At 41.6% G+C, this 24,682-nt stretch overlaps 2 protein-coding genes across 3 annotated transcripts in view; one reads left to right on the forward strand and one right to left on the reverse strand.

Annotated features, from left to right (window-relative positions):
- DLGAP5 (DLG associated protein 5) overlaps nt 1-24,682 on the reverse strand; it is a 26,402-nt gene continuing 1,720 nt past the window's right edge. For both annotated transcript variants that reach the window (XM_026849825.1, XM_026849826.1), the window contains 18 exons: nt 20,371-20,618; nt 18,855-19,063; nt 18,308-18,400; nt 17,255-17,339; nt 15,079-15,171; nt 13,880-13,950; nt 11,963-12,258; nt 11,459-11,580; nt 11,245-11,374; nt 10,760-10,845; nt 9,996-10,156; nt 8,403-8,495; nt 6,243-6,462; nt 4,818-5,067; nt 4,424-4,481; nt 2,938-3,106; nt 2,519-2,562; nt 1-1,482 (listed from right to left, as the gene is read on the reverse strand). In XM_026849825.1, coding sequence (XP_026705626.1) covers nt 1,363-1,482; nt 2,519-2,562; nt 2,938-3,106; nt 4,424-4,481; nt 4,818-5,067; nt 6,243-6,462; nt 8,403-8,495; nt 9,996-10,156; nt 10,760-10,845; nt 11,245-11,374; nt 11,459-11,580; nt 11,963-12,258; nt 13,880-13,950; nt 15,079-15,171; nt 17,255-17,339; nt 18,308-18,400; nt 18,855-19,063; nt 20,371-20,608 — 2,538 coding nt within the window. In that variant the 5' untranslated portion in view covers nt 20,609-20,618 and the 3' untranslated portion in view covers nt 1-1,362. The remainder of the gene's footprint in view (nt 1,483-2,518; nt 2,563-2,937; nt 3,107-4,423; nt 4,482-4,817; nt 5,068-6,242; nt 6,463-8,402; nt 8,496-9,995; nt 10,157-10,759; nt 10,846-11,244; nt 11,375-11,458; nt 11,581-11,962; nt 12,259-13,879; nt 13,951-15,078; nt 15,172-17,254; nt 17,340-18,307; nt 18,401-18,854; nt 19,064-20,370; nt 20,619-24,682) is intronic.
- LOC113480404 (skin secretory protein xP2-like) overlaps nt 22,662-24,682 on the forward strand; it is a 3,237-nt gene continuing 1,216 nt past the window's right edge. The window contains exons 1-2 of the mRNA XM_026849198.1: nt 22,662-22,668; nt 23,632-24,662. Coding sequence (XP_026704999.1) covers nt 22,662-22,668; nt 23,632-24,662 — 1,038 coding nt within the window. The remainder of the gene's footprint in view (nt 22,669-23,631; nt 24,663-24,682) is intronic.

A 24,682-nucleotide genomic window follows, 5' to 3' on the forward strand; every position in this document is an offset into this window, starting at 1 on the left:
AACAAGAACAGTGCAAGAGCCAGGACTGAAGTTTTCAAGGATCTCTGGTATGTCTCATACTCTTTTATAACAGTTGTGTCATTTACACTTGGAGCTGTCACATCCCAACAAGCACAAGGTTAAAATTTCCAGCAGATGCAGTAGCCTCGAACCACTACAACTCGAGTTTAGGAAGGAGGAAGTTGGCTCCAGCACAGTAACACCAAATCACATCAGCTTCCTCTATTTATTTCAGTGTAACCAGTACACAGCTTCCAGGTTAAAACTTCTGTCAGACACGATCCCCCAGCTGTAGTGGCAACACTTGCTGAGGGATTTGAATTGATTTAGGTTTAAAATAAAGGCTAGTGGAAGAATGTGTGTATTACACTAAGATCACCATTACAAAAAAGCAGCCCAGTTAGGTATCACTGAAAAATATAGCAACTACAAGTACTCTAATACTATTACTCAAATATAGAGTATAACTGGTGTGCTCTTATGCATAAATATATTACAGTGCAGACAGGAGAATGCATAAGGAACAAGATGTGAGAAGAGGCTGAGGTTTACATGTCAAGTGTTCAAAGAGCCTGAGAGATTTTCACATGAAAAAGCAGAGAGAATAGAGTTTGGCTTGAGGGTACTCAAGATGCTCAACAGATAACTGAGTCCTTAAAGGAAATAATAATCAATGCCCTATTTTAATACACAGCCAGGAAAAGATATTATCTGACTCAGAAATCCTTGTGCTGAGATAGTTTCTACTACTAACAAAGCAAGTGGTTGGTAAACACCCAGCAGACTCCCACAGGAAAGAATGGCCCACATCGAACCCTGAGCAGATGCCAATTAGCAGTTGTTAATGCACAGAATGCCAGAGCCCAGGGGTGCAACAGGCCCCTGACAGCAGCACCGAGATGGAACCATGCTCTGGGGGAGGCAGCAGGCCCAGTCCTGTCCCCAGAGGTGCCCTCACATCAGAAACAGGGCACAGGTACAGCCACTCTGGGAGGCATCTTCTAATAATAATTCCTGTGGTAAGGTCAGGACAGAAAAGCTTAAAGGAGGAATAGTTTTACAACTTGGAGTAGACAGGAAAAACATGAAATTATAGAAAAATAAAAATATTTCAGGCTGTAGTTAAAAATATGCAATCTGGATATAACAGATATAACCAAACACGCTGCTACTAATGTACAGCAGTACTTACAGCACACAACTGCCCCATAAGGTTACAAAATATTTTAATAAACTCCACTACAAAATACTAAAGGTGTTCATTCACTCAGAACACAGTTCCAGGGTAGCAGCGTATTCCAGATATCCTCCGTGGGTTTGTTGTTAATACAATTTACACATTTTGAATTTCAAGTCAACTCTTCATTTCTCCCCAGGAGAAAGGGGAGAAAATACAATAAGGTCACTGAATGCTTCAGCTGCTGCAAACTTCTGGGCTTTGCTCTTGACTGGAGTGAAGGGAAGCTCAGCATCCAGCATGGGCTGCGGGGGAGAGATCAGAGTGTGAAGTAAGTGTCTGAGGAGCAGTTATCTGCTCTGCAAAACAGCACTGGGGTGACACATGAAAGCAGCTAATGGGGAATTCCCCTCTCTCTAATGACAACTGTGTCACCACCAGACCAATGGCAATTACTGTCGGGCAACTGCTTAGGTAGGGTAGGTACCTGTCTGCTTTACTTTTGTGGGACAAAACCTAGCAGAAAATGCTCTTGACAAGGGGACAGGAGGAGCCTGCAATCCTCCTGCCTCTCACCCAGTCCTGTGGACACACTGCAGCTCTAGAATAAGCAAAGCACCGATCTGGGGGGGCAGAGCTGAAGCCTGCAGCGATTCAGTAGATGCCAGTATACTAAAATGTGCTTGCTTATGTAAGATATTGCTTCAAAGCAACTGCTGCAGGTCAAAGTCATGTACCACTAAATACTGTGGCTCTCCCAACAGACATTTTGCAAGGTTGTTTCCAGACATAAAATACAAAATGGATACGTGGTCCATTTTGAAGACGCTCATCGCTAAAGTAATCCATATTTTAAAAAGGGTTCTTCACGAGACCCAAGAAACTCCACATCCAAATTCTTTTAACAATTTGAAAGTTTTTGCACACCTGCTTTTCCCTGTTAAATCTTCCTTCCAGCTTTACAAGTTAAAGCTATAAAAAAATGGATGGGACAGACCTGAAAAATTCCAAGGAAGTAGAGGAAAAAGACCAGGCATTTCATTATGTTGGTAAATACTTACAATAAATATTATTTAAAGGATCAATCTGTTAAGAATCAGACATTCTTCTGTTACAAATGTCTCAATTCATCCTACACTCATGTGCCACAAGGAGTAACAGTGTGAGCCTGAGCAGGGAGACGGGAATCGTGGCTTGTATTTAGAGTAAGTTATATGAACTGGCTTGATAACATCTTGCAGAGTTTAGTTTACTTCGTGCAGTAACTGATTCTGTAGGAAAGGTTAACAGGACTGTAACAGGCTGATTGTCTTAGTCAAATAAACCTCAAGGTCAACTTACCGAAGGATTTCTGCCAATGGATGTCAAATCACTACATGAAACATCTGAAAAATAAGAATTTTTATTTTTTTTTAAAAAAGTGTCTGATGCTGCCAAAGCTGAGAAACAGGTATTGTTTTCTGCATTTACTGAAAGAAAACAAACCCTAAACTGCCTGTATTTACTTCTACTTCAAGCCTTTTACATGAGCTTTCTCCTTCACATATCACATGGAAACTCTACAGAAAAACCCAAGGGGCACTGTTTGCTCATGTGCAAGCCCTGCTAAAGGAGGTTTTGCTAACAGCATACAGAGATTAAGCAAGCTACAATGACAGGGATTTCAAAGAGTAATACTTAGACCTCCATAAAACTTTAGAACAAACATAAGGCCCCAGCAATACCACACAAACTGTACTAAGCAGCTTTAAGATAGGCACCTGTTGGATGTATTTTTGGTTCTCCAGAGTAATCAAAATTAGTTTCTGGGCAGATCTCCTTCTCTGGGCTGCACATGACAATATCTTGTCCTTGTTGCTCTGCAGCAGATAGTTCCATCACTTCCATGCCATCCGTTACTTTTAATTCACTGCTAGAATTTTCCAGCACCTGAAAAAGAGGAATTTTAACTGTTCCTTGCCCTCTGAGAGGCTAAGATGTCTGCAGTAGCCAAAAGGAAAGCATCAGTGAAATCAGCCATGAGGCAGCACCTATGACACAAGGAAGCTTTATTTTCTGTTTTGTCTGCAATAAAAGAAAGTTTGACAGCTTTTGATGCAGAAAGCATGAAAGAGTAGCCAAGACATTCAAGGGGATCTGCATTTACAGAAAGCAGCATGTTCCTGTCATGTCACACCAAGTGCGTACACCCAATCTGCAGTTTTTATGGACAATTCAGGAAAGACAGGTTTTAAATCCAGGCATGGTACAAAGCACAGGCAGGACAAGGCTCACAGCTTAACACAGGAACTATTTCCCAAACACCATTGTAAGCTTGATAATCTCTTAGTATAAAGGAAATTCTTCCACACAGAAGATGATTTTGAACTTCAACTGTCCAAAACATTCTGAGGATGTTCTCTAATGAGACTTTACCTTAAGAAAAACCGATCAGCAACAATGAAAATTAAAGATTACCACAGTTTTCCTCAGAGAGTGACATCACCAACGAGCTATTTCTCATTTGATAGGGAAAGAATGAAGTAAAAGGCATAAGAACAAATTAGTAATCAAGATTTTTAAAAAAAATATATATAAGGCGTGTGTGGGGGCGGGAACTGCTGTAGTCATACACAGATCTAAACAGTAACAAACAGAATCAAGATGCTTCTTTTCCAATGAAAAGTACTGAAGGATGATTAACTGCAAAGCACTGGCCTTCACTGAGTAGCACAGTATTATCTGAACTATGGAGTCAGCATTTCTTGTTTTTTAAGGCTACTTAAATGTAGGCAAGTCACCAAGTCCTCAGACATTTCAGGGCATGGACTTCTGAACTCTGATACCGGTATTAGTGACACTGCTCTTGCTATAACTTTGAACAATATACAATAAACTTTAAACAGCCCAGTGCTCTGCTACAGCAGCGTGAGGACCCAGAGGGCTAAATACCACTGTTGTCTTTAGTTGTGGTGCCCAAATGCAAAAGCATTAAAAAAAATTCACACTAGAAAAGAGGTAGTGGACTTCGAGGAGCACTGCTTGCCCAAGTGGCAATTGTCATCACACAGCAGCCAACAAAAGGTGGCTCCCAAAGAGCTGGACAAGGTCGCCCAATTGCAGCAGTCCCCACCTGTGTCCACACTGAGCAGGAAAAAGCACCAGCCTGAGGAATACGGCAGGTATCTTGAGGATTTGATCAGAAATCCAAGTGTCTGGGGCTAATAAAGTGGGGTTATTTTTGCACATGAACTCTGCATGACTTACCTCAGCCCCCTCTGCTGTGCCAGCAGCAGGACAGTGTTGTTCTTCAGCTGTAGAAATGCTGAAAGAGAAACTGAAATGTTTTAATTCTCAATCATCTTCAATCACCTTTTGACTTACCCAACCAACCTCACAATTCCGCAGTTATGCTTGTTTGGCACTGGTCAGCTCTATCGAATTTTCTGGGCAAAAAATAAACTTCTACCTCAGCAGTGAGATTAGATTTGGGCAAAGATCTGAGTATTTGCTTGAGGGAAGGAAAAGTCACAAGGACTTTGCAACCTTCACCACTGCTAAATTGGAAGGTAACATTTAATGGGTATTATATTAATTCTTTCAGTTAGAACTATAAAATTGTTTGTACAAAGTTAATTAAAAACTGCCTTAACTTGTCTACCTTTGTTCAAGAAAACCACCAGGAAGTTCTTCCAGTGAGGGAGTTTTTCCAGTGGGAAATTGGTGCATTTCCAAATTTTGTGCTGGGTGGAAGCCTTTGAGCACTGGCGTTGTTTGTTTTGCGGTTGTATCCTTGGGGTTACGAAGAACAGAAGGGATGCTCTGAAGCAAAGCTCTACTGGATGATCTTGGAGTGGCCAGTTTTCCAGAAGTGCGCGAGGAAGATCCAAGAGGTGTCTTTGAAAGCAAACCTGAAAAAGTGTGTTTAATGTCTCATTACTACAGTAGTTTCCAGAAGATGAAGTTAACTGTTTGCTTGGATTCTAGCTAGGAACACCGTTGTTTTCTGATTGGTGAATTGTCTTACACAAATATTACATTGAAATCTTATATACACTGAAAGAAGAAATTGCAAAGAGCTGACCAGAGTAGGTCAGTAAGTTACAAAACTACTTTAACTCCAGCCAAGCGACTTAGTAATGACTATCCCTTCACAAAGAACCCGAAATAATGAGACTTGCTGTTCTTAACAAGTCCATCTGGTGAACACTGTCATGAATTTCCATCTTTCACAGTAGGTAATTTTAATAGAATGAAGAAGACAGATTCAGAATCGATTTTTTATAACAGATTCTCTGCTAGAGCTTGCTTCAAGCCAGTGATGCTCAAAGCTTTTCAGAAGGTCTTCTCTACTAACGAGAGGCATATGAAAAAATTGCTAGTCTTGTGATAAGGAAAGAGATCTACACAAAAAGCCTGGGAAATTCAAAGTCAACTTATGATCTAGAAATGAGAGAGAAGCAGAATGGTTCCCAAAAAAATCAAGGACTGCTGAAAATACTGGCTTCACATAGATTGTGATAAGATAGATACTGAAAATAAAGTTGTGTTTTGAGCATCTGCTCAGAAAACCTATTAAACAGCTTTTATAACAGACCGGAATATGTTACAATCTTGTGGAGTATGAGTACAGATTAAGAGTACACTTTTTTTCAGCTTTAAAGACAGCACTGCCAGTGATTTAGTTCAAAAAAAAAAAAAAAAAAAAAAAAAAAAATCCAACTCCTGCGGTACAAATAAAGGACATTAGCTTCCACTGACTTTGATGAACAGGTTCATCAACTAAGTCTGGGAACACTTGGATTAAAACTTCATTGTTAAACACGTGTTGAAAAACCATGAAGTAACCCCTTTTACCTCTGTCTGAGCAGTGATTTCATGTTGCCATGATCACTCAGATCAGTACATTCACTTAGAACCGTTTTCTTTGGTCCCCTGACGTAATTAACCACTAGTTGAAATATTAATTGTGTCCAGTACTGAAGGTGTATCCAGTATAAACAACATCATTCCTCTCCCCAGTGTGACTGGTTAAACTCTCTTCAGTATTTTCCGGTCATAGAAATCATGATTAAGCTTCACCCACCTGGAAAGGTTTTCACAGGACTTTCAATTCTGAAAAATCCCGCTTCAAAAACTACTGTTTCTACTTCTGGTAGCTTCTCCTGATGTGGACCATCACCAGCACCATCATGATTCATTTTAGCCCTCATAGCTGCTTTTACAGCAGCAAGACGGTTTCGGGCAGCAGTTCTGCCAGCTGCTCCCAGCTTTGGTTTAGACACCCCATTTGGAACAGCCGTCTTCTGAAATGGTAAGAAAGTCTCAGTCACATCTGGAAGTTTTGGACAGAAGCAGTCGCACATCAACATCTACAGAGCTGCTGGTCACGCACAGAGACCGCAACAGGCAAGAGACACGCTGAGGGCAAAGCCCCTGTTCATCTCCCCAGTGTCTTGGACTGTCATTCAGCTATTTAGGTTACTTTGTGATGACAACGTTAAGAATTTTTCCTACTGCAGTTCAGAAATACTCAGTACAACCTTTTTTTCTGACAACTCCAGTTAAAGAGTGGGATACAGGGACTCCTAGTGGCAGGGAGAGAAAGTAAACACAGGACAGACACCAGTCAGCCAGTGAAGACTCTCCTGGCACTCAATTTTTTGAAGGAAGTTTAGTGTCTTGTACCATCTGTAGGGTTCTGACATTTACCAGCAGCTCGCACAGACTACATTCCCTCCAGTTTTCTGTGCCTGGAGTTCCTTACTAACCTTCATATCGTTTTCACAGAATCCTTCAGCTTGGAAAAGCCCCTCGGGATCATTGAGTCCAACCCTCAACCCAACTCTACAATGCTCTCCCCTACACCACATGCCCCACAGCTCATCCAAACGACCCTTAAACACACCCGGGGATGGGGAGTCCCCCCTCCCTGGGCAGCCTATTCCACTCTCTGACCACTCTTTCTGGGAAAAATTTTTTCCTAATGTCCAGTCTGACCCTCCCCTGTTGCAGTTTCCAGCCGTTCCTTCTTGTCCTGTCCCTGATCCCCTGGGAGCAGAGCCCAGCCTCTCTGCAATGTCCTGTCAGGAGCTGCAGAGAGGGATGAGGGCTCCCCTCAGCCTCCTCCTCCTCACACTGAACACTCCAGCTCTTTCAGTCGCTCATCACAGGATTTATTCTCCAGCCCTTCCCCAGCCTTGTTGCCCTCCTCTGCCCTTGCTCCAGCCCCTCGAGTTCTCTCTCGTATCGAGGTGCCCAAACCTGGACACAACCCTCCAGGTGTGGCCTCACCAGTGCCGAGCACAGGGGGACTGTCACCTCCCTGCTCCTGCTGCTCACACTAGTTCTAATCCAAGCCAGGAGGCCGTTGGCTTTCTTGGCCACCTGAGCACACTGCTGGCTCCTGTCCAGCTGCTTGTCAGTGAGAACCCCCAGATCCTTCTCCTCCAGACATCTCCAGCCACCCCTCCCCGAGCCTGTAGCCATGCCTGGGGTTGTTGTGGCCCAAGGGCAGGACCTGGCACTTGGCCTTGTTGAAGCTCATGATTTTCATAATTAGTTGAGCAGTCTCAAGGAACTGGATGGAGTTTTGGCAACATGAATACGACTTGATGTTCAGTCATTAGAAGCAATTATGTATTCCAAACCAAAGAGTAGTTAAAATAGCTTTTATTAAAGCAATAAGTTATTTTGGATAGTGTCAGATCCATCTGTGCTTAAACTACTAGTTTAATGCTACCCATGGTGCTGTCTTAATGGGACGCCATTATAATTTAGCACTCACTGTTCAGAACTGTCTGTCACTGCCAAACTTCTGGGTGGTTTCCTTTTCAGTTCAGTTAGTGTCAATGCCAGTAGCCCAGACAAAGCGTTCTGCATCTTAAGGGTAAATTTCTATTCTAAATTTAATAGATTTGCCTTACTAGCACAGAGTCCAAGGACTCCAAAGGAGTCAATTGTTAATTCTTAGTTCTAATCTACCGAGCCAAAAGAGGCAACTAGCATTACCAACAGCAACTAATACAAGTGCACTTGAGATATGCAAGGGAGAAGGGTGCATCTTGAGAGGAATTTCACTGAATTTTTACACATTAACATCTAAAGAAGCCAGATGAGTAGGGTTTTAGAAGGAACTTCCATTTAAGAAGAGTATTCATTACTGCAGTAGCAGTTTACTAGTTATTTTAGACAGCTCTGTTGCATCTCGATGCCTTGAGACACAGACTTTAAGGGCTATTCATACCTTGACAGTTGCTTTGGTTGGGACATCAAGTGGTTGCCACTCATTGTCTTGAAGCTTCTTCAAGTTATCAAATTTTTTATTCACATCTTTAATCTATTGGAAAGCCGAGAAAAGTCCAGGTTTAATTTTCAAGACTTAGTAGATTCACAGTAGAATAGCGTTTCATAAAAATGTAAGCATAGTTGTACATTTAAGTACTTTTGCTTTAAATACAGAAGCAAATTAAGACACCAACTGATTTAAAGTATTCAGTGATCTCATACAATTGACATGAAGGTTACGCTACCATACACAAGCTTCAAATTAGATGACAAGACAGGTCTCATTTCTGTAGTTAGTAGGGGAAGTTTGGAAATATTCAATAAGATCTAACATCTAAAACGAAGTTGCTGGTCTACAACCTGTTCTTGTACTGAACTTAAGCACTTGGAGGAATGTAAAGGAATGTAAAAGAACACATTGCATAACAGTCTTTACCCAAACAAGCATGAGTCTTCCATTATGTAGGAAACACACCATGCAAGCTCATTTACTCTTAAACTGCTGGCCTGAACAGCTTCCTGATGCAATCCCTGCTTGCTCGTGACAAACGAGCTCTGCAGCATCACCTCCTCCCTGACTGATGCTCCATACAACAGCCTTGTTCTCCTCAGGCTCTGTAAGGGAGGCACTTGCCTCATTTGCTAGTAAGGCTACACAAGGCTTATGTACGTACAGCAGATTAGTCACTGAAGTGAAAGTCCTTTACATCCTCCCTGAAACTCAGAGGACACAAACAAAAACCAAATGCAAACAGGGACAGAGTGAGCAATTCTGTTACTCCAAGTTTATCTAAAGGAAAAGGTGGTGAGGCTCAGGAGAAACTCAGGAGAGCTGATACATAGTAAGCATAGGTAAACCCTGTTTTTTAAGTTGCTGGTTCTAACAAAGCTGCCCTCAAATATCTCTGAAGCAGCAGATCAATCCCTTCTGCTTTCTGGAGGGAATTTAAGACCTATGACTATGACCTTAACAATAAATCCATCTTTACATTTAATTTAACTAGTTACAAGTTCATTTGTTGAATGCCGACTTACAAATACCGTCAAGAGCCCTTCTGGTAATTTAGGATGTTATATTTAATTCTGAAGCCAATGGAAGCATCAACAGAGATGGATGTTTTCTACCACCTAAGCTCACCCCTAAATAAGGTGACTGTAGTTTCTGTGTTATTATCATACTGAAGCATGGAATCCCTAATTTTCAGGTGAGCTTCAGAAATTTTCCAAAAGCTCCCAGCTTTTGGTCCAGGTAGACATCATGACTGCATCCTCACTCCCAACCAGAATAAGACTTGGCTATAGGCCTTCATTCCAGAGAAAAACACACAGGCCACAAGAAGACACAACAGATGAACTCGTCTATGAATTATAAATCACAGCATAGAAACTAGTACTATTCACTGTCAGAAAGTGTTAAACAAGGACTTACATTTTTTACATTTATGAAAAAAAAATCAGAATCCAAATACTCAAACACCAAATAAATCGTTCCAATCCATTGTTCATAAATAACATCAACTTTATTTTAGTAGGTTAACATGCAAGTACATACCTGAAAATTAACCATATCCCAAAATCCATCTAAGTCTGTACACGTTGTTTCTTTTTCCCCTCGTTTAAATTCACAATTATCCACCAGTCCTTCAAACTGTTTAAACCTTTCTGCTATGAGAAGCCTTGTCTGACCAACTGTGGTGCGAATAAGATCTTTAGCTGATAGCAACAAGAAAACAATAAATTAAGTTCATCTTGGAATAATCTATCATTTCACAGTTGATTTCAATAAGGATTTAAAGAGTCTGGAATCTGTTTATTGTTTGAACTATGTTCATCTATTGCAGACCTGCAATACAGTTCAGATGAAGCATAGCTATCCGCTGAACTGCTCTAAACTGGCTTTTTCAAAAAAAAAAAAAGTTACTGTCTTTAAGATGAGCACTGATGAGTCATCTTCATTTTCCCCAGACAAGGACACTTATTCTACAATAAAACCTAATTTTATTTTTTTAAAAAATCAGCTTGATTAAAGTTCATACATTTAAATACACTTAAAACTGACAACAGAAAAACTATTTCAATATGCACTTTGCTCACTTTAGTGTCAACCACTACGAAGCCAAGAACTACACCTAAGTTTTAGCATTAGGAGACAAAGCATGCCTTTATCTTGAGGCAGATACAGCTATAAACTTATCTAACAAATCTTTTAGTAAGTGCTGTAGACAGTGCTATTTTGCAAAGATACACATGTACCTCCCTCTGTCCCCTTCAGTGACCCTAACACCCCTTCTAGTGCCTATTACAGTTTAGTCTTACCATCCTCTGGAATATCCAGCTCAAATTTTCCATCCCACTGGAGGCACTGAGACATCAGCCTCTCTGTCTCAGACTGAAGAATGTTTCTAAAAATAAAGGGATAGGGAAAAAATAAGGGTTTTGAAGAATTTTCTAACTGCTGTCACTACTTGTGACAGTTCATGATTACTATCCTGCTGCTTTCAGAGAAGCTATGCTGTCTTTGAGCAGAAGCCATTACACTATTTCAGTTTGCTGACTGGCTGAGACGCAATTTCTTTTCTACAGCTTTCAAGCTCATGTTACTTCAGACAAGGTGTAAGTCTCCAAAATTCTATATTCTTTATTTGCACTAAAAACACAAAAGGTGAGATAGGAATGCGTGCCTACTCAGGTCACTACTGACAGGCACCAACCACCACAAGCTAATCTTGATGAGATGTCTCGTTACCCAGATGAAGGGCCTCTGAACAGACAACAGGGAAGTGACACAGATGAACACAAACCTGAAATAGCCCACACCATGCTCTTCCTCTCTTACATCATCTGACTTTGTTTCAGGTGCTGTTGTATCTGGAGAGACAGGAATTATCTCATTTGATCTCTGGATGGAAGTCTTCTCATCTGATTCACTTGCTGAAAAATACAAAAAGGCATTTGGTTCAGAATCTGGTAAAAACTAGAAACATTAGAACAATAAACTAAATGTGAACCTCCTACCTTTTTCTTCTTTCAAACTTGTAGTGGTTTGCTGTTCTTGAATGCCTTTATCAGCAGGTGAAGCTTGACTTTTTAAATTAGGCTCTTGTGCCTCAGTTTCACTGGATTTTTCAGTTATATGACTGGAAACAAAAAAAAAGCACATTTAGAGTTAAGACACATTGTGCATTTCTGTATATTTGGCCATATTTGATGTCCGTTTCTCAATCTAGAAGGCAATCTTACACACATTGCTAGAGAACTCAAGCAAATCCTATTGAAAAGAATAAATCTGTGCAGATATATATGGCACAGTCTCCAATATATGGAGCACAGCTAGAATTCTGGATGATACTGTTTTCTTTGGTGTTAAGTCCACATTTAAGATATGATGGCAACCACGATCAGGTGTTTCAATGTCACAACAATTTGTTACACAGGGAATCGCTATAGCAAGATGATTCTTTCTCTATCATCACAGAGAGGTTCACTTGCATTTTAGGCCCTGAGAAGACAGACACTTACACTGGAGATTTAGAAAAATCCCAGAAGGCAACAGGTGTCAAAAATGCACTTGCCCTAGCAGGACTCATGGGTGTAACTTTGTAGGTCGCTAATCCATTTAATGGCTGAAACACAAAGTTTTGAGGTGCAAAAGAGCGTGTTCTGGGTCTCCCTGGAGCAGAATTGGTTTTGTTTTCCTCTGATGTTTGTTTCTGTTGAAGTTCTACCAACACTGAATGTTTAGAATCGGCTGCAGAACTTTCCATTGCTGGATCCACTTGAGCTTTTTTATCCACTTCAAGTTTAGAAGGAATTATCTAGAACAGCACAAATAGACAAAGCAAACTCCATTATCAAATCAATTAAGTGTTTACTACAGGCACGGGTGGGTGACTGTCTGAAAGCCATCTGGAATGGAACAGTTTCAGGTAAGATGCTTTCTACAATAGCCTAAGTGTACAGAAGTCATGATTTACCAACAGGTCCAACTGGTTTTGACACCTGCAAATCATTCTAGCAACAAGGGTGGTTCCTCCTTTGCTATGAGGAACGCAACAATCCACAGAAGGGGCTAAAGTAGCAAAACACCTCACCTACTAAAACAGTAATTCAAATTAGCAAACGCTTGCTCTCACTGCTAGAAAAAAATGCTTTAAGGTGATAAGCTCCTCGAGAGCAGAATTACTGGCTCCAAATCCAACTAGGCCTCTTGAATAATCACAGTTTCTACACATACTCTAATCCAAAGACTGAAGAACAAGCTAAAATAAGCTGATAGCTGAGGAATGCAGCCCAAGACAAGTGCAGTTAGGACCACAATGTCATTAAAAGAGGAGGAAAAAGTTAATAAGTTGAAGTCACATTCCTACAAGTGACCAGATAGTCATACAGAACACATTTCTGAGATACCTAGATTGAGATACCGTTAGCTCAAACCAGCCAAAAGAGATTGTTTTCCATGAAAATATGCATCTTCAATCCACTGAAAGTCTTGTTATACTTTTTGGAATGCAAGCCTTGAATTAAACTTTTAACACACTTCTTGTAACAAGATGACTGAGGTTACAGCAAGAGTTTACCCACTGCCAGCACCAACCAACTCCTGCCTGCGAAGAGGTACTTACCCAAGCGAAGATGCAAGAGCCTCTTACCTCCTACCAGTGCTTGTGTGTGACAAACAGTTTCAAGACAATACAAGAGCACAGCTGTAGTTATGGAAACAGGAGTAGAGACGGGAGGTGTGAGGGAGACACAAGATGAGAGGGAACAGCAGAGTGCAAAGGAGAAAAATCATTGATAGTTCTCACACAGGACTGTCAGCACACAAATGCCTACGCAAACTGTTTGGGAGCCTCGTTGGAGGGCTACGATGAATTCAGTGCTGAATCTACGCAGAGGCAGAAAAGTTTTCTTCTAGCAGTGACACTAAGAACCACAATAACTGTCTTTAATGATGATAAATCACATCTGCCTTGCAGAGAATAACATTTTCATCTTTATTTTTTGGTGGCTCAAAACCCAAAAATGCATTTATTCATTAGCTTCTAGTCTCATATCATTACCTGAGCAGGAAAAGGATACATTCAGAGCATGTTTAAAAAGGAATGAACTGCACAAAAATTACAAATGCTAGAGAAAAACCAGGAGAGCAGGCCTTTTTTTTTTTTTTTTACTAGTTAAAAAATCAGACAGAACTTCCTGTCTTAATTTAAATCATTGTCCAGATCTTGACTAGTAAATCATCCATGTAGGCACTAAATTTGATCTTCATTTTTAAAATATAGCAATATAAACACATAGTTTCTTCCCAAAATCCATCTTATTAGTGAACTTACTACTTCCATACTTGAATACAAGTATATCTGAGCTACAATTACACTGTTATTGGCTCTTAAATTGGTTTTATTGTTTTTTCATTGCAAATATTAAATGACCTACCTCCATGATATCAGGTTTGATGGCTTTCTTCTGCTTTCCTACATTTGCTGTCTTTCTCTGTGACTGGTTACCTAGAATGAGAGAAACTTCCCAAAGGTCAAAAAGGCATCTGATTATCTTCCCCCAAAAGATTGCCATAGAAGTCCAGTGGCTAAAGACAGGGAGAGATTTGTTTCTTGAGTGGGAGGTAGCTAGAGGGCAGACACCTAACTGCAAAAGCTCATTCAAAAGAAAACCTGGCCTAGGATCTAACAGCCTATTAAGAGATATATCACCTGGAAAGGAAAACAGATTCATGAAGTCATTAGTCTTTAGACGGTGTCATATACTAAAAATAAAAGTCACCTTATTACCTTAAAGGCTGAAGAGATAGTGTCAAGCCAATTTGAGTTCAGATTTTTAATTACTATATGGCATATGATGTCTGTTTGTGAATTGAAACTGATACTAGCAAAGCTGTGCTTTCAGCCTAGTGGTTAACTTCTGTCATATACAATACAAATGACACTGCAGAACATTCTAGAGAATATCCTGAGGACAAGAACATATACTGAAAATTTCCCCTTCATCATGTTCCTCTATTCTAGTAAACAGGCAAACATGGACAAAGAGAAATTCCTGACCTGAAGATCATAGGCTCTCATCTCTTCCAGAGCGTTCCTGATCCCAGACTTAATAGTAAGTCCTTACACAGTGGTACACCAACTGGCAAATCTTTACCAGTTCTGGTTTTGTTCCTTCAGTTTATAATTACCATATGGATATTGATGCTGCACACTGACAGATTTTATGGGAAACTGTCCAATGTTGGTTTCAACATCTTGATTTAAATATTGCAACAGAATTCCAGATGAGTCTAAGTGATATAGTCCTTTTCTTACCTGACAATTTGGCATGATTTACATACAGTTTCTGTTCAAATGAGGTAGTTACACAGCAGAATGTAGTGTGCTAAGACAGTTCAGGACAAGCTGATAACATATCTCTACAGCACAACAGAGCACCTGAGATATGAGCAAGATCCTAAAGACAGAGCTGTCTTAATATATCATTTGACAATGAGTCTAACAGTAGCATATACACATACATATGCGGTTTCCAGGGCTCACTTATCCAGTACTAGATGGTATCTCTTTACAACACACTATTCCAAATACTTACGTATCAGCAAGCAGGGCTATATTCACCACCTCACTTACCAGCAGTAGCTGTTTTCAGCACCTGCCTTGCTGCAGAGGCGGCTGCTCTGGTGATTCTTACATCCGAGGCTGTCTGGATTGCAGTCTGCAACACTAAGAAACATGAATTCCAGAGATTGCAAGCTTAAAAAGGAGCTGCACTCAAATAATATAACTAGTTTACATTTTGTAGAAATCAGAAACTAGCAATTATCAGTTGCATTAGTTAACCAGAATCAACAGGGTCTGGTTTGGGGGATTTTTTTTTTTTTGGTCAGTTCAGTGCAAGCGGTGCTAAACGTGGACAGCACAGCTCAGCCTTGGCATCACAGCAATGCTCTGAAGGATCCTGAGGGAAGATGGGTTTGTTGAACAGTAGTACCTCCAGAAGCATCAAGGTACCAGTGTGCTAGATGCCAAGGCCAAAGCTTAAAGAACCCTTCTCAACGGAAGTTCCCTTCAATCAGAGTCAATCATCCCCATTTTACAGATGAAGCTTTCTAGAGTCATAACTTGCCATGGTTATTTGCACAGCTGGAAGCTTAAGCAAACCATCTGTGTAATGAAGTGATGCCCTGGTCACTATATGAAAGTATTCTAATGATTAAATTTAATGTAATTTAACAAGGCATCCTTAAGACAAATTGTCCCTGAAATATTTTATAAAATATGACAAGTTTGTGCACTCTATTACCCATCTTAATAATTTTCATCTTTGTATTTAATACTGTTTCCAATATGTTTCAAAAATGATAGCGTTCTCCAGCACAGAAATATTTAACAGGAGTTCCTTTATTTCATATCCTTCCTTTCTATATCTGCCTGAAATCTAGTAGCCCCACTTGGTTACTGTTAACACTACTCAAGTTTTTAACGTCAAGCTGCAATTCTGTGAAAGCTAGAATGACAAGTTGGGAAAGAAAATACTAGATAACTACCTACAGCATTTAATTTATCCAACCTTTCCCAACACTTTTATACTAGTGTTTAAATACATGTAATGCATATTCTTGTTTCAGCACAGAAGGAATAATCAAGTCTAGTAGATGACAATTTTTCAAAAATTAAATATTTTAATTGTTATATAAACACTGATAACAGATCTCTGCAGTATTCACTGAATGCCCTACTGATATTTATTTAAATAAAGTCTGCTGCTTGCTGATTTAATTAAGTTAGTGACGTGAAAGTAATTTCACTTTGAATTACTGAATATCTTGCGTTAACATCAATATTCAACGTGACTTAACCTTATCTACTCGAGGCACTGGACATCACTACTGTTGGGAAGAATTTCTAATCAAAAGTATTCTACTCCCTTAAAGGTGTCATGGGTTGGTTTCTTTTTCATTGTTGTTTTTTTAAGAAATGTACGTAACTGTCACATAGGAAGTGACAGAGAAGGGGCTGTGAAAACCTAAAATTGTACTTGTCATTTATTGAAGACGACAATGACACATTTACTCAGTTGCTCTAGTGTGCATCAGAAGGTTGGGCTCCTGTCTCCAACATTACATGCTAATGTGCTTTACCAGTAGGTTATCCTTTTCCAAACCTTTCTCAATGCTGAGTTACACAAGCAGTTTCATTTAGAGACCACAGACAGCAGCACATTTGCTGTACAGACAGAAAAAAGACTTCACTGAAATTATTTACAGCTCCTACAAGAAGCTTTTTTTCAGGCTACTCACAATACCAAGGAAAATTCACATTTTACTTGTCAGCTATTCTTCATCTTTCCACTTGCTCTTCTGTAACAGCAGATATTCTTCGAGACACCTCAAAGGCTCTGCACAGCCCCAGATGCTAAGGCAGCTCAGTCATGCAATCCTGCCTACTGACCTTGTTCTTTTCCCTTTCCTAGGGTGAACAATCAGTAACCAGGACAGCTCGTATCCTGCATTCCATTTCCCTCAGTCCAGAGGCAAGGAGTTTATGTGATACCTAGAGCCACATGTTTGATAATCTGCCAGCTGCTGCCCTTGTCATAGTTTGCAGGAACAGTTGTCCCAAAAAACTCCTCCTTGTTTCCTACACCTAAAAGTGTACTGCGATCTCTCCCAGAGATGCTCCTTGCCTATGTCCCATAATGTCACAACTACTGACCCAGGAAAAAAAAAAACCTAACCCCCCCAAAAAAACCCAAAACAGCCACATCCTTTCAGATTTAGATATAAGGATCATACTGCTTTCATACCTTTCTCTTTCTCAGCCCCTTTGGCTGTACTCATCAGTTTACGTCCTGCTTGTGTAGGGCGCACACTATGTCCATTGGCAGACACCTACAAGAGAAGATAATTTTGTGTGAAGTATCAAGTTCCCAGAAATTAAGCAGGCTAATTTCTTTCCCCATCTTTCTATCCTAGGATCTAGCAAAACAAATGGTCAAATAATCTGGCACAAAGGGCTTTAAAAAGCAAAGAGAAATGAATAACTAAAATAGCTCAGTTTAGACATGTGTTAACATGCATTATCCAACTAATCAAGGATATGTCAGAAAAAGAATGAAGAAAAATATTTCAGAAAGTTTCAGTTTACTGTCAATCTAGTTACAATGACTGCCGCATCTGAGTACATATTACTTATTTTAAAAATCAGTTTTCAGAAAAAAAAAAAATCAATACTAACTCAGTTGTCCCTTTGCAAAGTTATGACTGGAAATTGTTCAAACGCATTCAAGTTTTGTAAGGCAAAATTGCTAGATTCAAAAGATAGCTTTTTACAGATCACTGCTGGTGAAAATCCTCAGCAAAACCTAATTTTTTTATACAAGTAATAGCAGAAGGCACTGCCAAGACTCACAGTAAAAATATGCTAACACTGAAGTGATTTTTGAGTGAAGAATGAATGCAGACTCTTCGTAATCTGCATTCATGACAGACTTTCTGCATTCAAGGCAGATGCACTGGTTCTCCAAGCCAAAACCAAAGTACGTAACTTCAGTCTCACTACTGCCTCTACTCATATTTGCAGTCCCTGCTGACTACAGTATTTTGCACTGAAAAACTGATGCAGAAGATCTGTGGGCTTTTCTGTTTCTACTGACCTAATCAAACTCTCTGTAGTTCAGTTCAGCACGTTGCAGTCAAGCTTGCCAAAAGCTTTTCTGATCTAATTTGTTTTTCTCACCAGGAAAGCCACCTCAGAGACAGCGTCCAACTTGTAAGCATACAACCCTAAGTTACGGTCTGAAGGATAATTGCATCCTTTTCTCTAAATTTATTCACTGAAGTTTATATAAAACACAAACCGTAGAGTGCTTAGATGTAGCTGCTATCACAGTTTTTTCTTCTTGGTTCTTGGCCTTTGATCGAGTAATCCTCCCGGAGAAATCAGGAGCTGTCTGGAAACATCCCCAAGGAGACAAGAGTTAACATACTCCCTTTCCCTGGTCACTCTTAGAGTGGGCAAGAAGCCTAAGTGTGAAAAGCAACACGCCAGGGCAAAATGGGTCAAGTGGGTAATTTGAAAAACTTTCAAGGTCAAGTGGACTAAATAGGAACAAGTTACCAGTTCTAAAATCACTTAGCAGTTTCATTTGTGGATTAATCATTCCAGTTTTTGAACTGAGAACATAGTTATAAATACAAAAATCAACATATCACTAGTACTATTTCCCGCTTTGTTTTAAAAAAATGAGACAAATTATTCCATTACTGTTCCTTATAAAATATTTATAAATTATTTACAAGACAATCTGCTTCTTTGGCATAACAAACAATTTTGTATGCAAATAGAAATTTTAATATAGTGTACTGCATGTATTTAATTTAGGCATTTAATATTACTCTTATTACCTTTTCTCTTGGCTTCACTATCACTGGAACTTCAGGTACAAGTGAAAGAAATCCAGGTGCAGTTGGTCTATATAACCCAACTTTAAACACACCCTTTTTTGCTTTCTCTCTCTGCTCTCTCAGTTTTCGGAGCTCCTTTTCTTCTTTATAGCGCTGGAGCATTTCCTTGCGCTCATTAATCTTCTTGGTGGCTGCATCTGTAGGTCGTTCTGAAGCAAAGATGGAAGACAGACATGTTACAATATCTTGAAGATATTTTTGAGCCAATAATAAGCAAGTCAGGAAATTTAAAAAAACCTTCTCCAAGCTAGAAAAGGGACATACTAAGTCAAAGAGCAGACTGTCTGGAATCTGTGTCTGCAAGTTTCAATTAAAGTCTTACAGTGCAAGTACCCGTGATCTATTAGCTTGCTAAAAGCTTAGATGCTCTTAATTATTTTTGTCCTTCTCACTAAAAGCGTATTCAGTGGCAAATTTCAACTTACAAATGCATTTCCCTAAATCTGCACCTGAGGAATAACTGTAAATTCATATCTGGTTTGCAGTGTACAGCCTGTTCCTGCAAGGTTACTAGTATTAAAGTTAACAGTTTAACTACTTATTTAGTTTATTTCTACCAGTTTTTCTATTCAGACACTTGAAATGTCATTGAAAGCTGAAGTTTAGGTCAGCTTTAGATACCAAAGGCTGCCCTAGGCTGAGAATAAAATCAGGCAGAAGCTATGTGAAAGTATAAAACCATAAGATAATTACAAACTTGAATTACATGTCTATGTGAAAAATTATTACCTAAAGTTTAAATTTATTGAATATAATCAGATAAAAAAATTCTTAAATTTCATATTTGACATGATTACATAGGGACAGCACTCCTTCCTCCAATAATATTCTGCTATCAAGATGCTTAAGGTGAAAACACTTCTAAAGAAATCTGTTAACATTTTAAAAGATTAACTTAGTTCCCTAGACTATAAGGATCCAGGACAGCCAGGGAGACAGAATTCAGAATATATCCAGGCCCCATTTTCCGAGAGGAAAGATAAGTTGTCAAAACCCAGCAATTTTAAAAATAAACTTACACTATGCATCAACCCATTTATAATTATATATATCCAATTACAATATACAGTTACCCATTTCTAAGCATACTTTGAGCACATGACAGACACCAGTTATATGTTAGACAAGATTTTAGATCAGGGGTTTTCACTTCAACGACAAAACAATCACTAAGAGACTTCCCATTGACTATTAATAGCAAAATGCATTCTTCCTTTAGCTGCTGCAGACAAATAAGAACAAAGCCTCAATCATATCACCGGGGCAGTGAGGAGGAGAAAACAGTATTAAGACTTTTCTTGATTTTCTTAACAGTTAGAACTGGTAAACATTGGGTTTTAAATCTTAAACCTCTTCTTCAAATTAAAACATTGACTCCAATGAGGTTCCTGTGATAATGTTAAAGCTACTTAAAGACATTTTTAAGAATTAAAAAAAACTTTATGTCTTTACTTACTCTGTTTTACACTGTTCTCTTGAGAGCACATTTCACTTGACTCACTGAGTTGAGATATTCCCCTCTCTTTTGAGAGCTGAACATTGACATCTGCCAATCCAAACTGCCTGCCCTTTTCAAACAACTTGTGTCTGTTCTCCTTCTGAAGCATTGATTTTCTGCGTGCAACTTTTGTTCTGAGCGTTTCGGTACTCAAATCCTTTTTGTATCGACTGGCAAACTGGGAGGTAGCAGCCATCTTGATGACCCTAGACAAAAATCATGACAATTAGGAAAAAAGCTGTCACATTTTGTTTTGCCCTTTTTGTTAGCTTGCATGTTCCGAACAAAGCCCTAGGTTCTTCGTTTCTGCATGTGTACCAGATAACACTCTAATGACAATTTCAGTAATGATTCTTCGTTATTTTATTTTATGCATTCAAGGGTCTAGTTTGTTGAGCAGTCAACAAGCCTGACACAGAATTAGTAGGGGACACTGTGTCACTGCCAGGGTCTGTTTCTGACACAGATGTTTTTCATGTTAAGGAAAAAAGCAAGTAAATGACAAGGTTGTAGGACAATACTTGGAAGCAACATTGCCACTGAGCATTTAGATTATACCCTATCTGATGGCAAGGCATTTTTGTCATGCAGCAGAATACTTAGCAACACTTCCCAACCGAGTTTCCAGGATGCAACTGCAATACAATGGCATTTATTTCAAGCAGGATTTCTCCTTACTTTTTTAACCTGAAGAAGACTTAACGCAACTAAATCTTTACAGAATGGGTTGTGAGGCATTGGAATGGGCTGCCCAGGGCAGGGGGGAGTCCCCATCCCTGGAGGGGTTGAAGAGTTGGGCTGACCCAGCACTGAGGGATCTGGGGGAGTTGGGAACGGTCAATGTGAGGTTAAGGGTTAGACTGGATGATCTTCAAGGTCTTTTCCAACCTAGATGATTCTGTAGTTCTGTGAAATGTTGGTTGGTCTGTACATGCTGTGCTAACAGCAATGTAAAAAGCTCCTTCCCCTGCAGCCTGTCTTGTCAAGGGTTTCATGCTTTCTTCCTGGCAAGAGGTCAGGATGGGTTCTTGCAATCGACCTTACTCTGTCTGCCACCTCAAACAGGGTGTGTTAGAAATCTCATCTTCCATTTCTTACAGAGAACAGCTTTACAGTAAGAAGGGTGAAACAGCTAAACTAAACACCCAGCAGTTATTCATTTACCAGTAAATTGGTCATTTATTAAGGTTCTTAATTTCAAGACAGCAAGCTTTGATTAGGCTAAAGGAATCATCAGTGAACTGGATAGAAAAGATCAGCCTTGACTACGGGTATACAGGATTTCTTAAAGTCAATTCCCTCCCCCTCCATTTGCTACCAAAAGCCAAAAACAACACCAGCAGCCTAACTGAAAACCCCAATGTCAGAAGAGTACCAAAATAAACAGAAAGAGTACAGAAATAAACAACATACTCTTAAACTGTATATACTTATGGAAAATGCAAGCAAGGACAGAATCTGAGCTATTACAAGGAGGAATACAAAGTCTGTTTGATACCATCACTGCTGGCAGTGGCAGCTCCTTATGCCCCTACATTATGGCAGCATTCACATACCAAGTAACTTGCACAGCACCAGCAGTACCTGCATAACCATATGGAAGTGCTTGGAATAGGCACTGGAGTTAACGTATGAATCAGAAGTCTAAATGGGTATATTTTGCATCTTTTTTTTCCCAGTACATTCAGTGCTGAAGGAGAGTGAAATGGTCAATGGAAGTTAAATGAGCAAAAGGGAATTAAAAAAAAAAAATCGAAACTCAGCTCAAAGCACTCAAATCAGAGACTGGATTTCTTCCACATAATTCTTGAAGTGCTGGTGCATGTCAGTGCCACCCAATTTGTGAATATCTTACGTCCTAACTTTCAGAATTTGATTAAAAATGCCAGGTAATTAATAATAATTGCAAATGATCAGACTAACTCTACTCCAGTTCATACTTGCCTTCTTTTACATTTAAGTTGTTAATGAGCATCTCCAATAACCACCTTTGAGTGGATTTTGTTAGTAATTCCCATGGTATTACGGAAAGCCATGAAGAAAACAGTTAGTGGGAATATCTCTCTACTATCTACCTCCTAGAAGAAACAGGCTTTTTGAGCCCAGTGGATGAAAAATCATTCCTGAAGGCAATAGGTAGCATCCACCCATCCTTTGTGAACTTTCAGGACAAATTCCCTAAATTTACCTTTAACATGTTCTTTAGTACAACAGCAATCTTTTCAGAGTACACACATCCATCAGTGATGATGGAAGGTAACATAACCTATACCCACAGAATATACATTGTTATCTATCAGGCAAGCTCTATTTGCTTTAACCATTGATAAATATTTTGCACATTTAAAGGGTTTTTTTTCATGGTCTACCTTGTACTCTGAAAAATATTTTCCTAGTTATTGTAGTATAAATCCACTTAAAGCCTTCTCCCATGAATAAGCCTCAAGAGCAAGTCATCTACATTTCAGTAAGTAATCCTGGAGAATTCATCTGAAACTTGAAGAAGGCAAATGTAATATAAGCAGAGATACACAGAGAGCTTCCCACAAAGGTCTTAAAAACTTGCACCCCAGGTCAGTAAAAGCAATACAAGAGATTACCCATGATCTGTTTGGGCTCATTAAAAACGTATGGCACGCTCAATGTCCTAAACATCAGGGACAAAACCACCTGCTTTCTTTTTTTTTCCAAATTATGGTTTCTGAAGTAGTGCCTTGCCCAAACAGAAATCTCCAAGATTAACTGGAACTTAAACTGGTATAAATTCAAGTAAAGACTAGTTGTATGAAAGCAACAAAGGGATTATGCAAAAGAAAGGATTTGTGACTGGCCAGCATATACTAGCAAAATTAAAGTTGAAAATTTAGAGAATTGACTCCTTTTTTTAAAAAAAAAGAGGGAAAAGAGCCACTTTTGATCAGCAACACCACAAGAACCCAAGGATGTGAAAATAGGGATATGAAAAACATTTAGGTGCACCGTTAGCATTTTTGGCCCGAACAGCAACAGAGCAGGAAGGGCAGACATCGCTGTTTTTAAAGCGGGAACCCCACGAGTTTAGGGGTTCAATAAAGTCTAGACTTAATGGTTTCGAGACGGGGCCCCTCCTGAACACCACCTCCAGTCCCTGCTTCCCACGGCGGCTCTGAGGGGCCGCCACAGGACTCTGCCCTCAGCCCCTTCTCTGTCCCGCCTCGCCCCGTTCTCGGACCGGCCCAGAGGGGACACCACCGCCCGGACCCCGGGACAAGGCCCCCGCCCCAGGGCCCCGGGACAAGGCCCCCGCCCCAGGGCCCCGGGACAAGGCCCCCGCCCCAGGGCCCCGGGACAAGGCCCCCGCCCCAGGGCCCCGGGACAAGGCCCCCGCCCCAGGGCCCCGGGACAAGGCCCCCGCCCCAGGGCCCCGGGACAAGGCCCCCGCCCCAGGGCCCCGGGACAAGGCCCCCGCCCCAGGGCCCCGGGACAAGGCCCCCGCCCCAGGGCCCCGGGACAAGGCCCCCGCCCCAGGGCCCCGGGACAAGGCCCCCGCCCCAGGGCCCCGGGACAAGGCCCCCGCCCCAGGGCCCCGGGACAAGGCCCCCGCCCCAGGGCCCCGGGACAAGGCCCCCGCCCCAGGGCCCCGGGACAAGGCCCCCGCCCCAGGGCCCCGGGACAAGGCCCCCGCCCCAGGGCCCCGGGACAAGGCCCCCGCCCCAGGGCCCCGGGACAAGGCCCCCGCCCCAGGGCCCCGGGACAAGGCCCCCGCCCCAGGGCCCCGGGACAAGGCCCCCGCCCCAGGGCCCCGGGACAAGGCCCCCGCCCCAGGGCCCCGGGACAAGGCCCCCGCCCCAGGGCCCCGGGACAAGGCCCCCGCCCCAGGGCCCCGGGACAAGGCCCCCGCCCCAGGGCCCCGGGACAAGGCCCCCGCCCCAGGGCCCCGGGACAAGGCCCCCGCCCCAGGGCCCCGGGACAAGGCCCCCGCCCCAGGGCCCCGGGACAAGGCCCCCGCCCCAGGGCCCCGGGACAAGGCCCCCGCCCCAGGGCCCCGGGACAAGGCCCCCGCCCCAGGGCCCCGGGACAAGGCCCCCGCCCCAGGGCCCCGGGACAAGGCCCCCGCCCCAGGGCCCCGGGACAAGGCCCCCGCCCCAGGGCCCCGGGACAAGGCCCCCGCCCCAGGGCCCCGGGACAAGGCCCCCGCCCCAGGGCCCCGGGACAAGGCCCCCGCCCCAGGGCCCCGGGACAAGGCCCCCGCCCCAGGGCCCCGGGACAAGGCCCCCGCCCCAGGGCCCCG

The sequence above is a fragment of the Athene cunicularia genome (assembly GCF_003259725.1).
Source record: "Athene cunicularia isolate RWA chromosome 5 unlocalized genomic scaffold, athCun1 chr5_part1, whole genome shotgun sequence".
Lineage (NCBI taxonomy): Eukaryota > Metazoa > Chordata > Aves > Strigiformes > Strigidae > Athene > Athene cunicularia.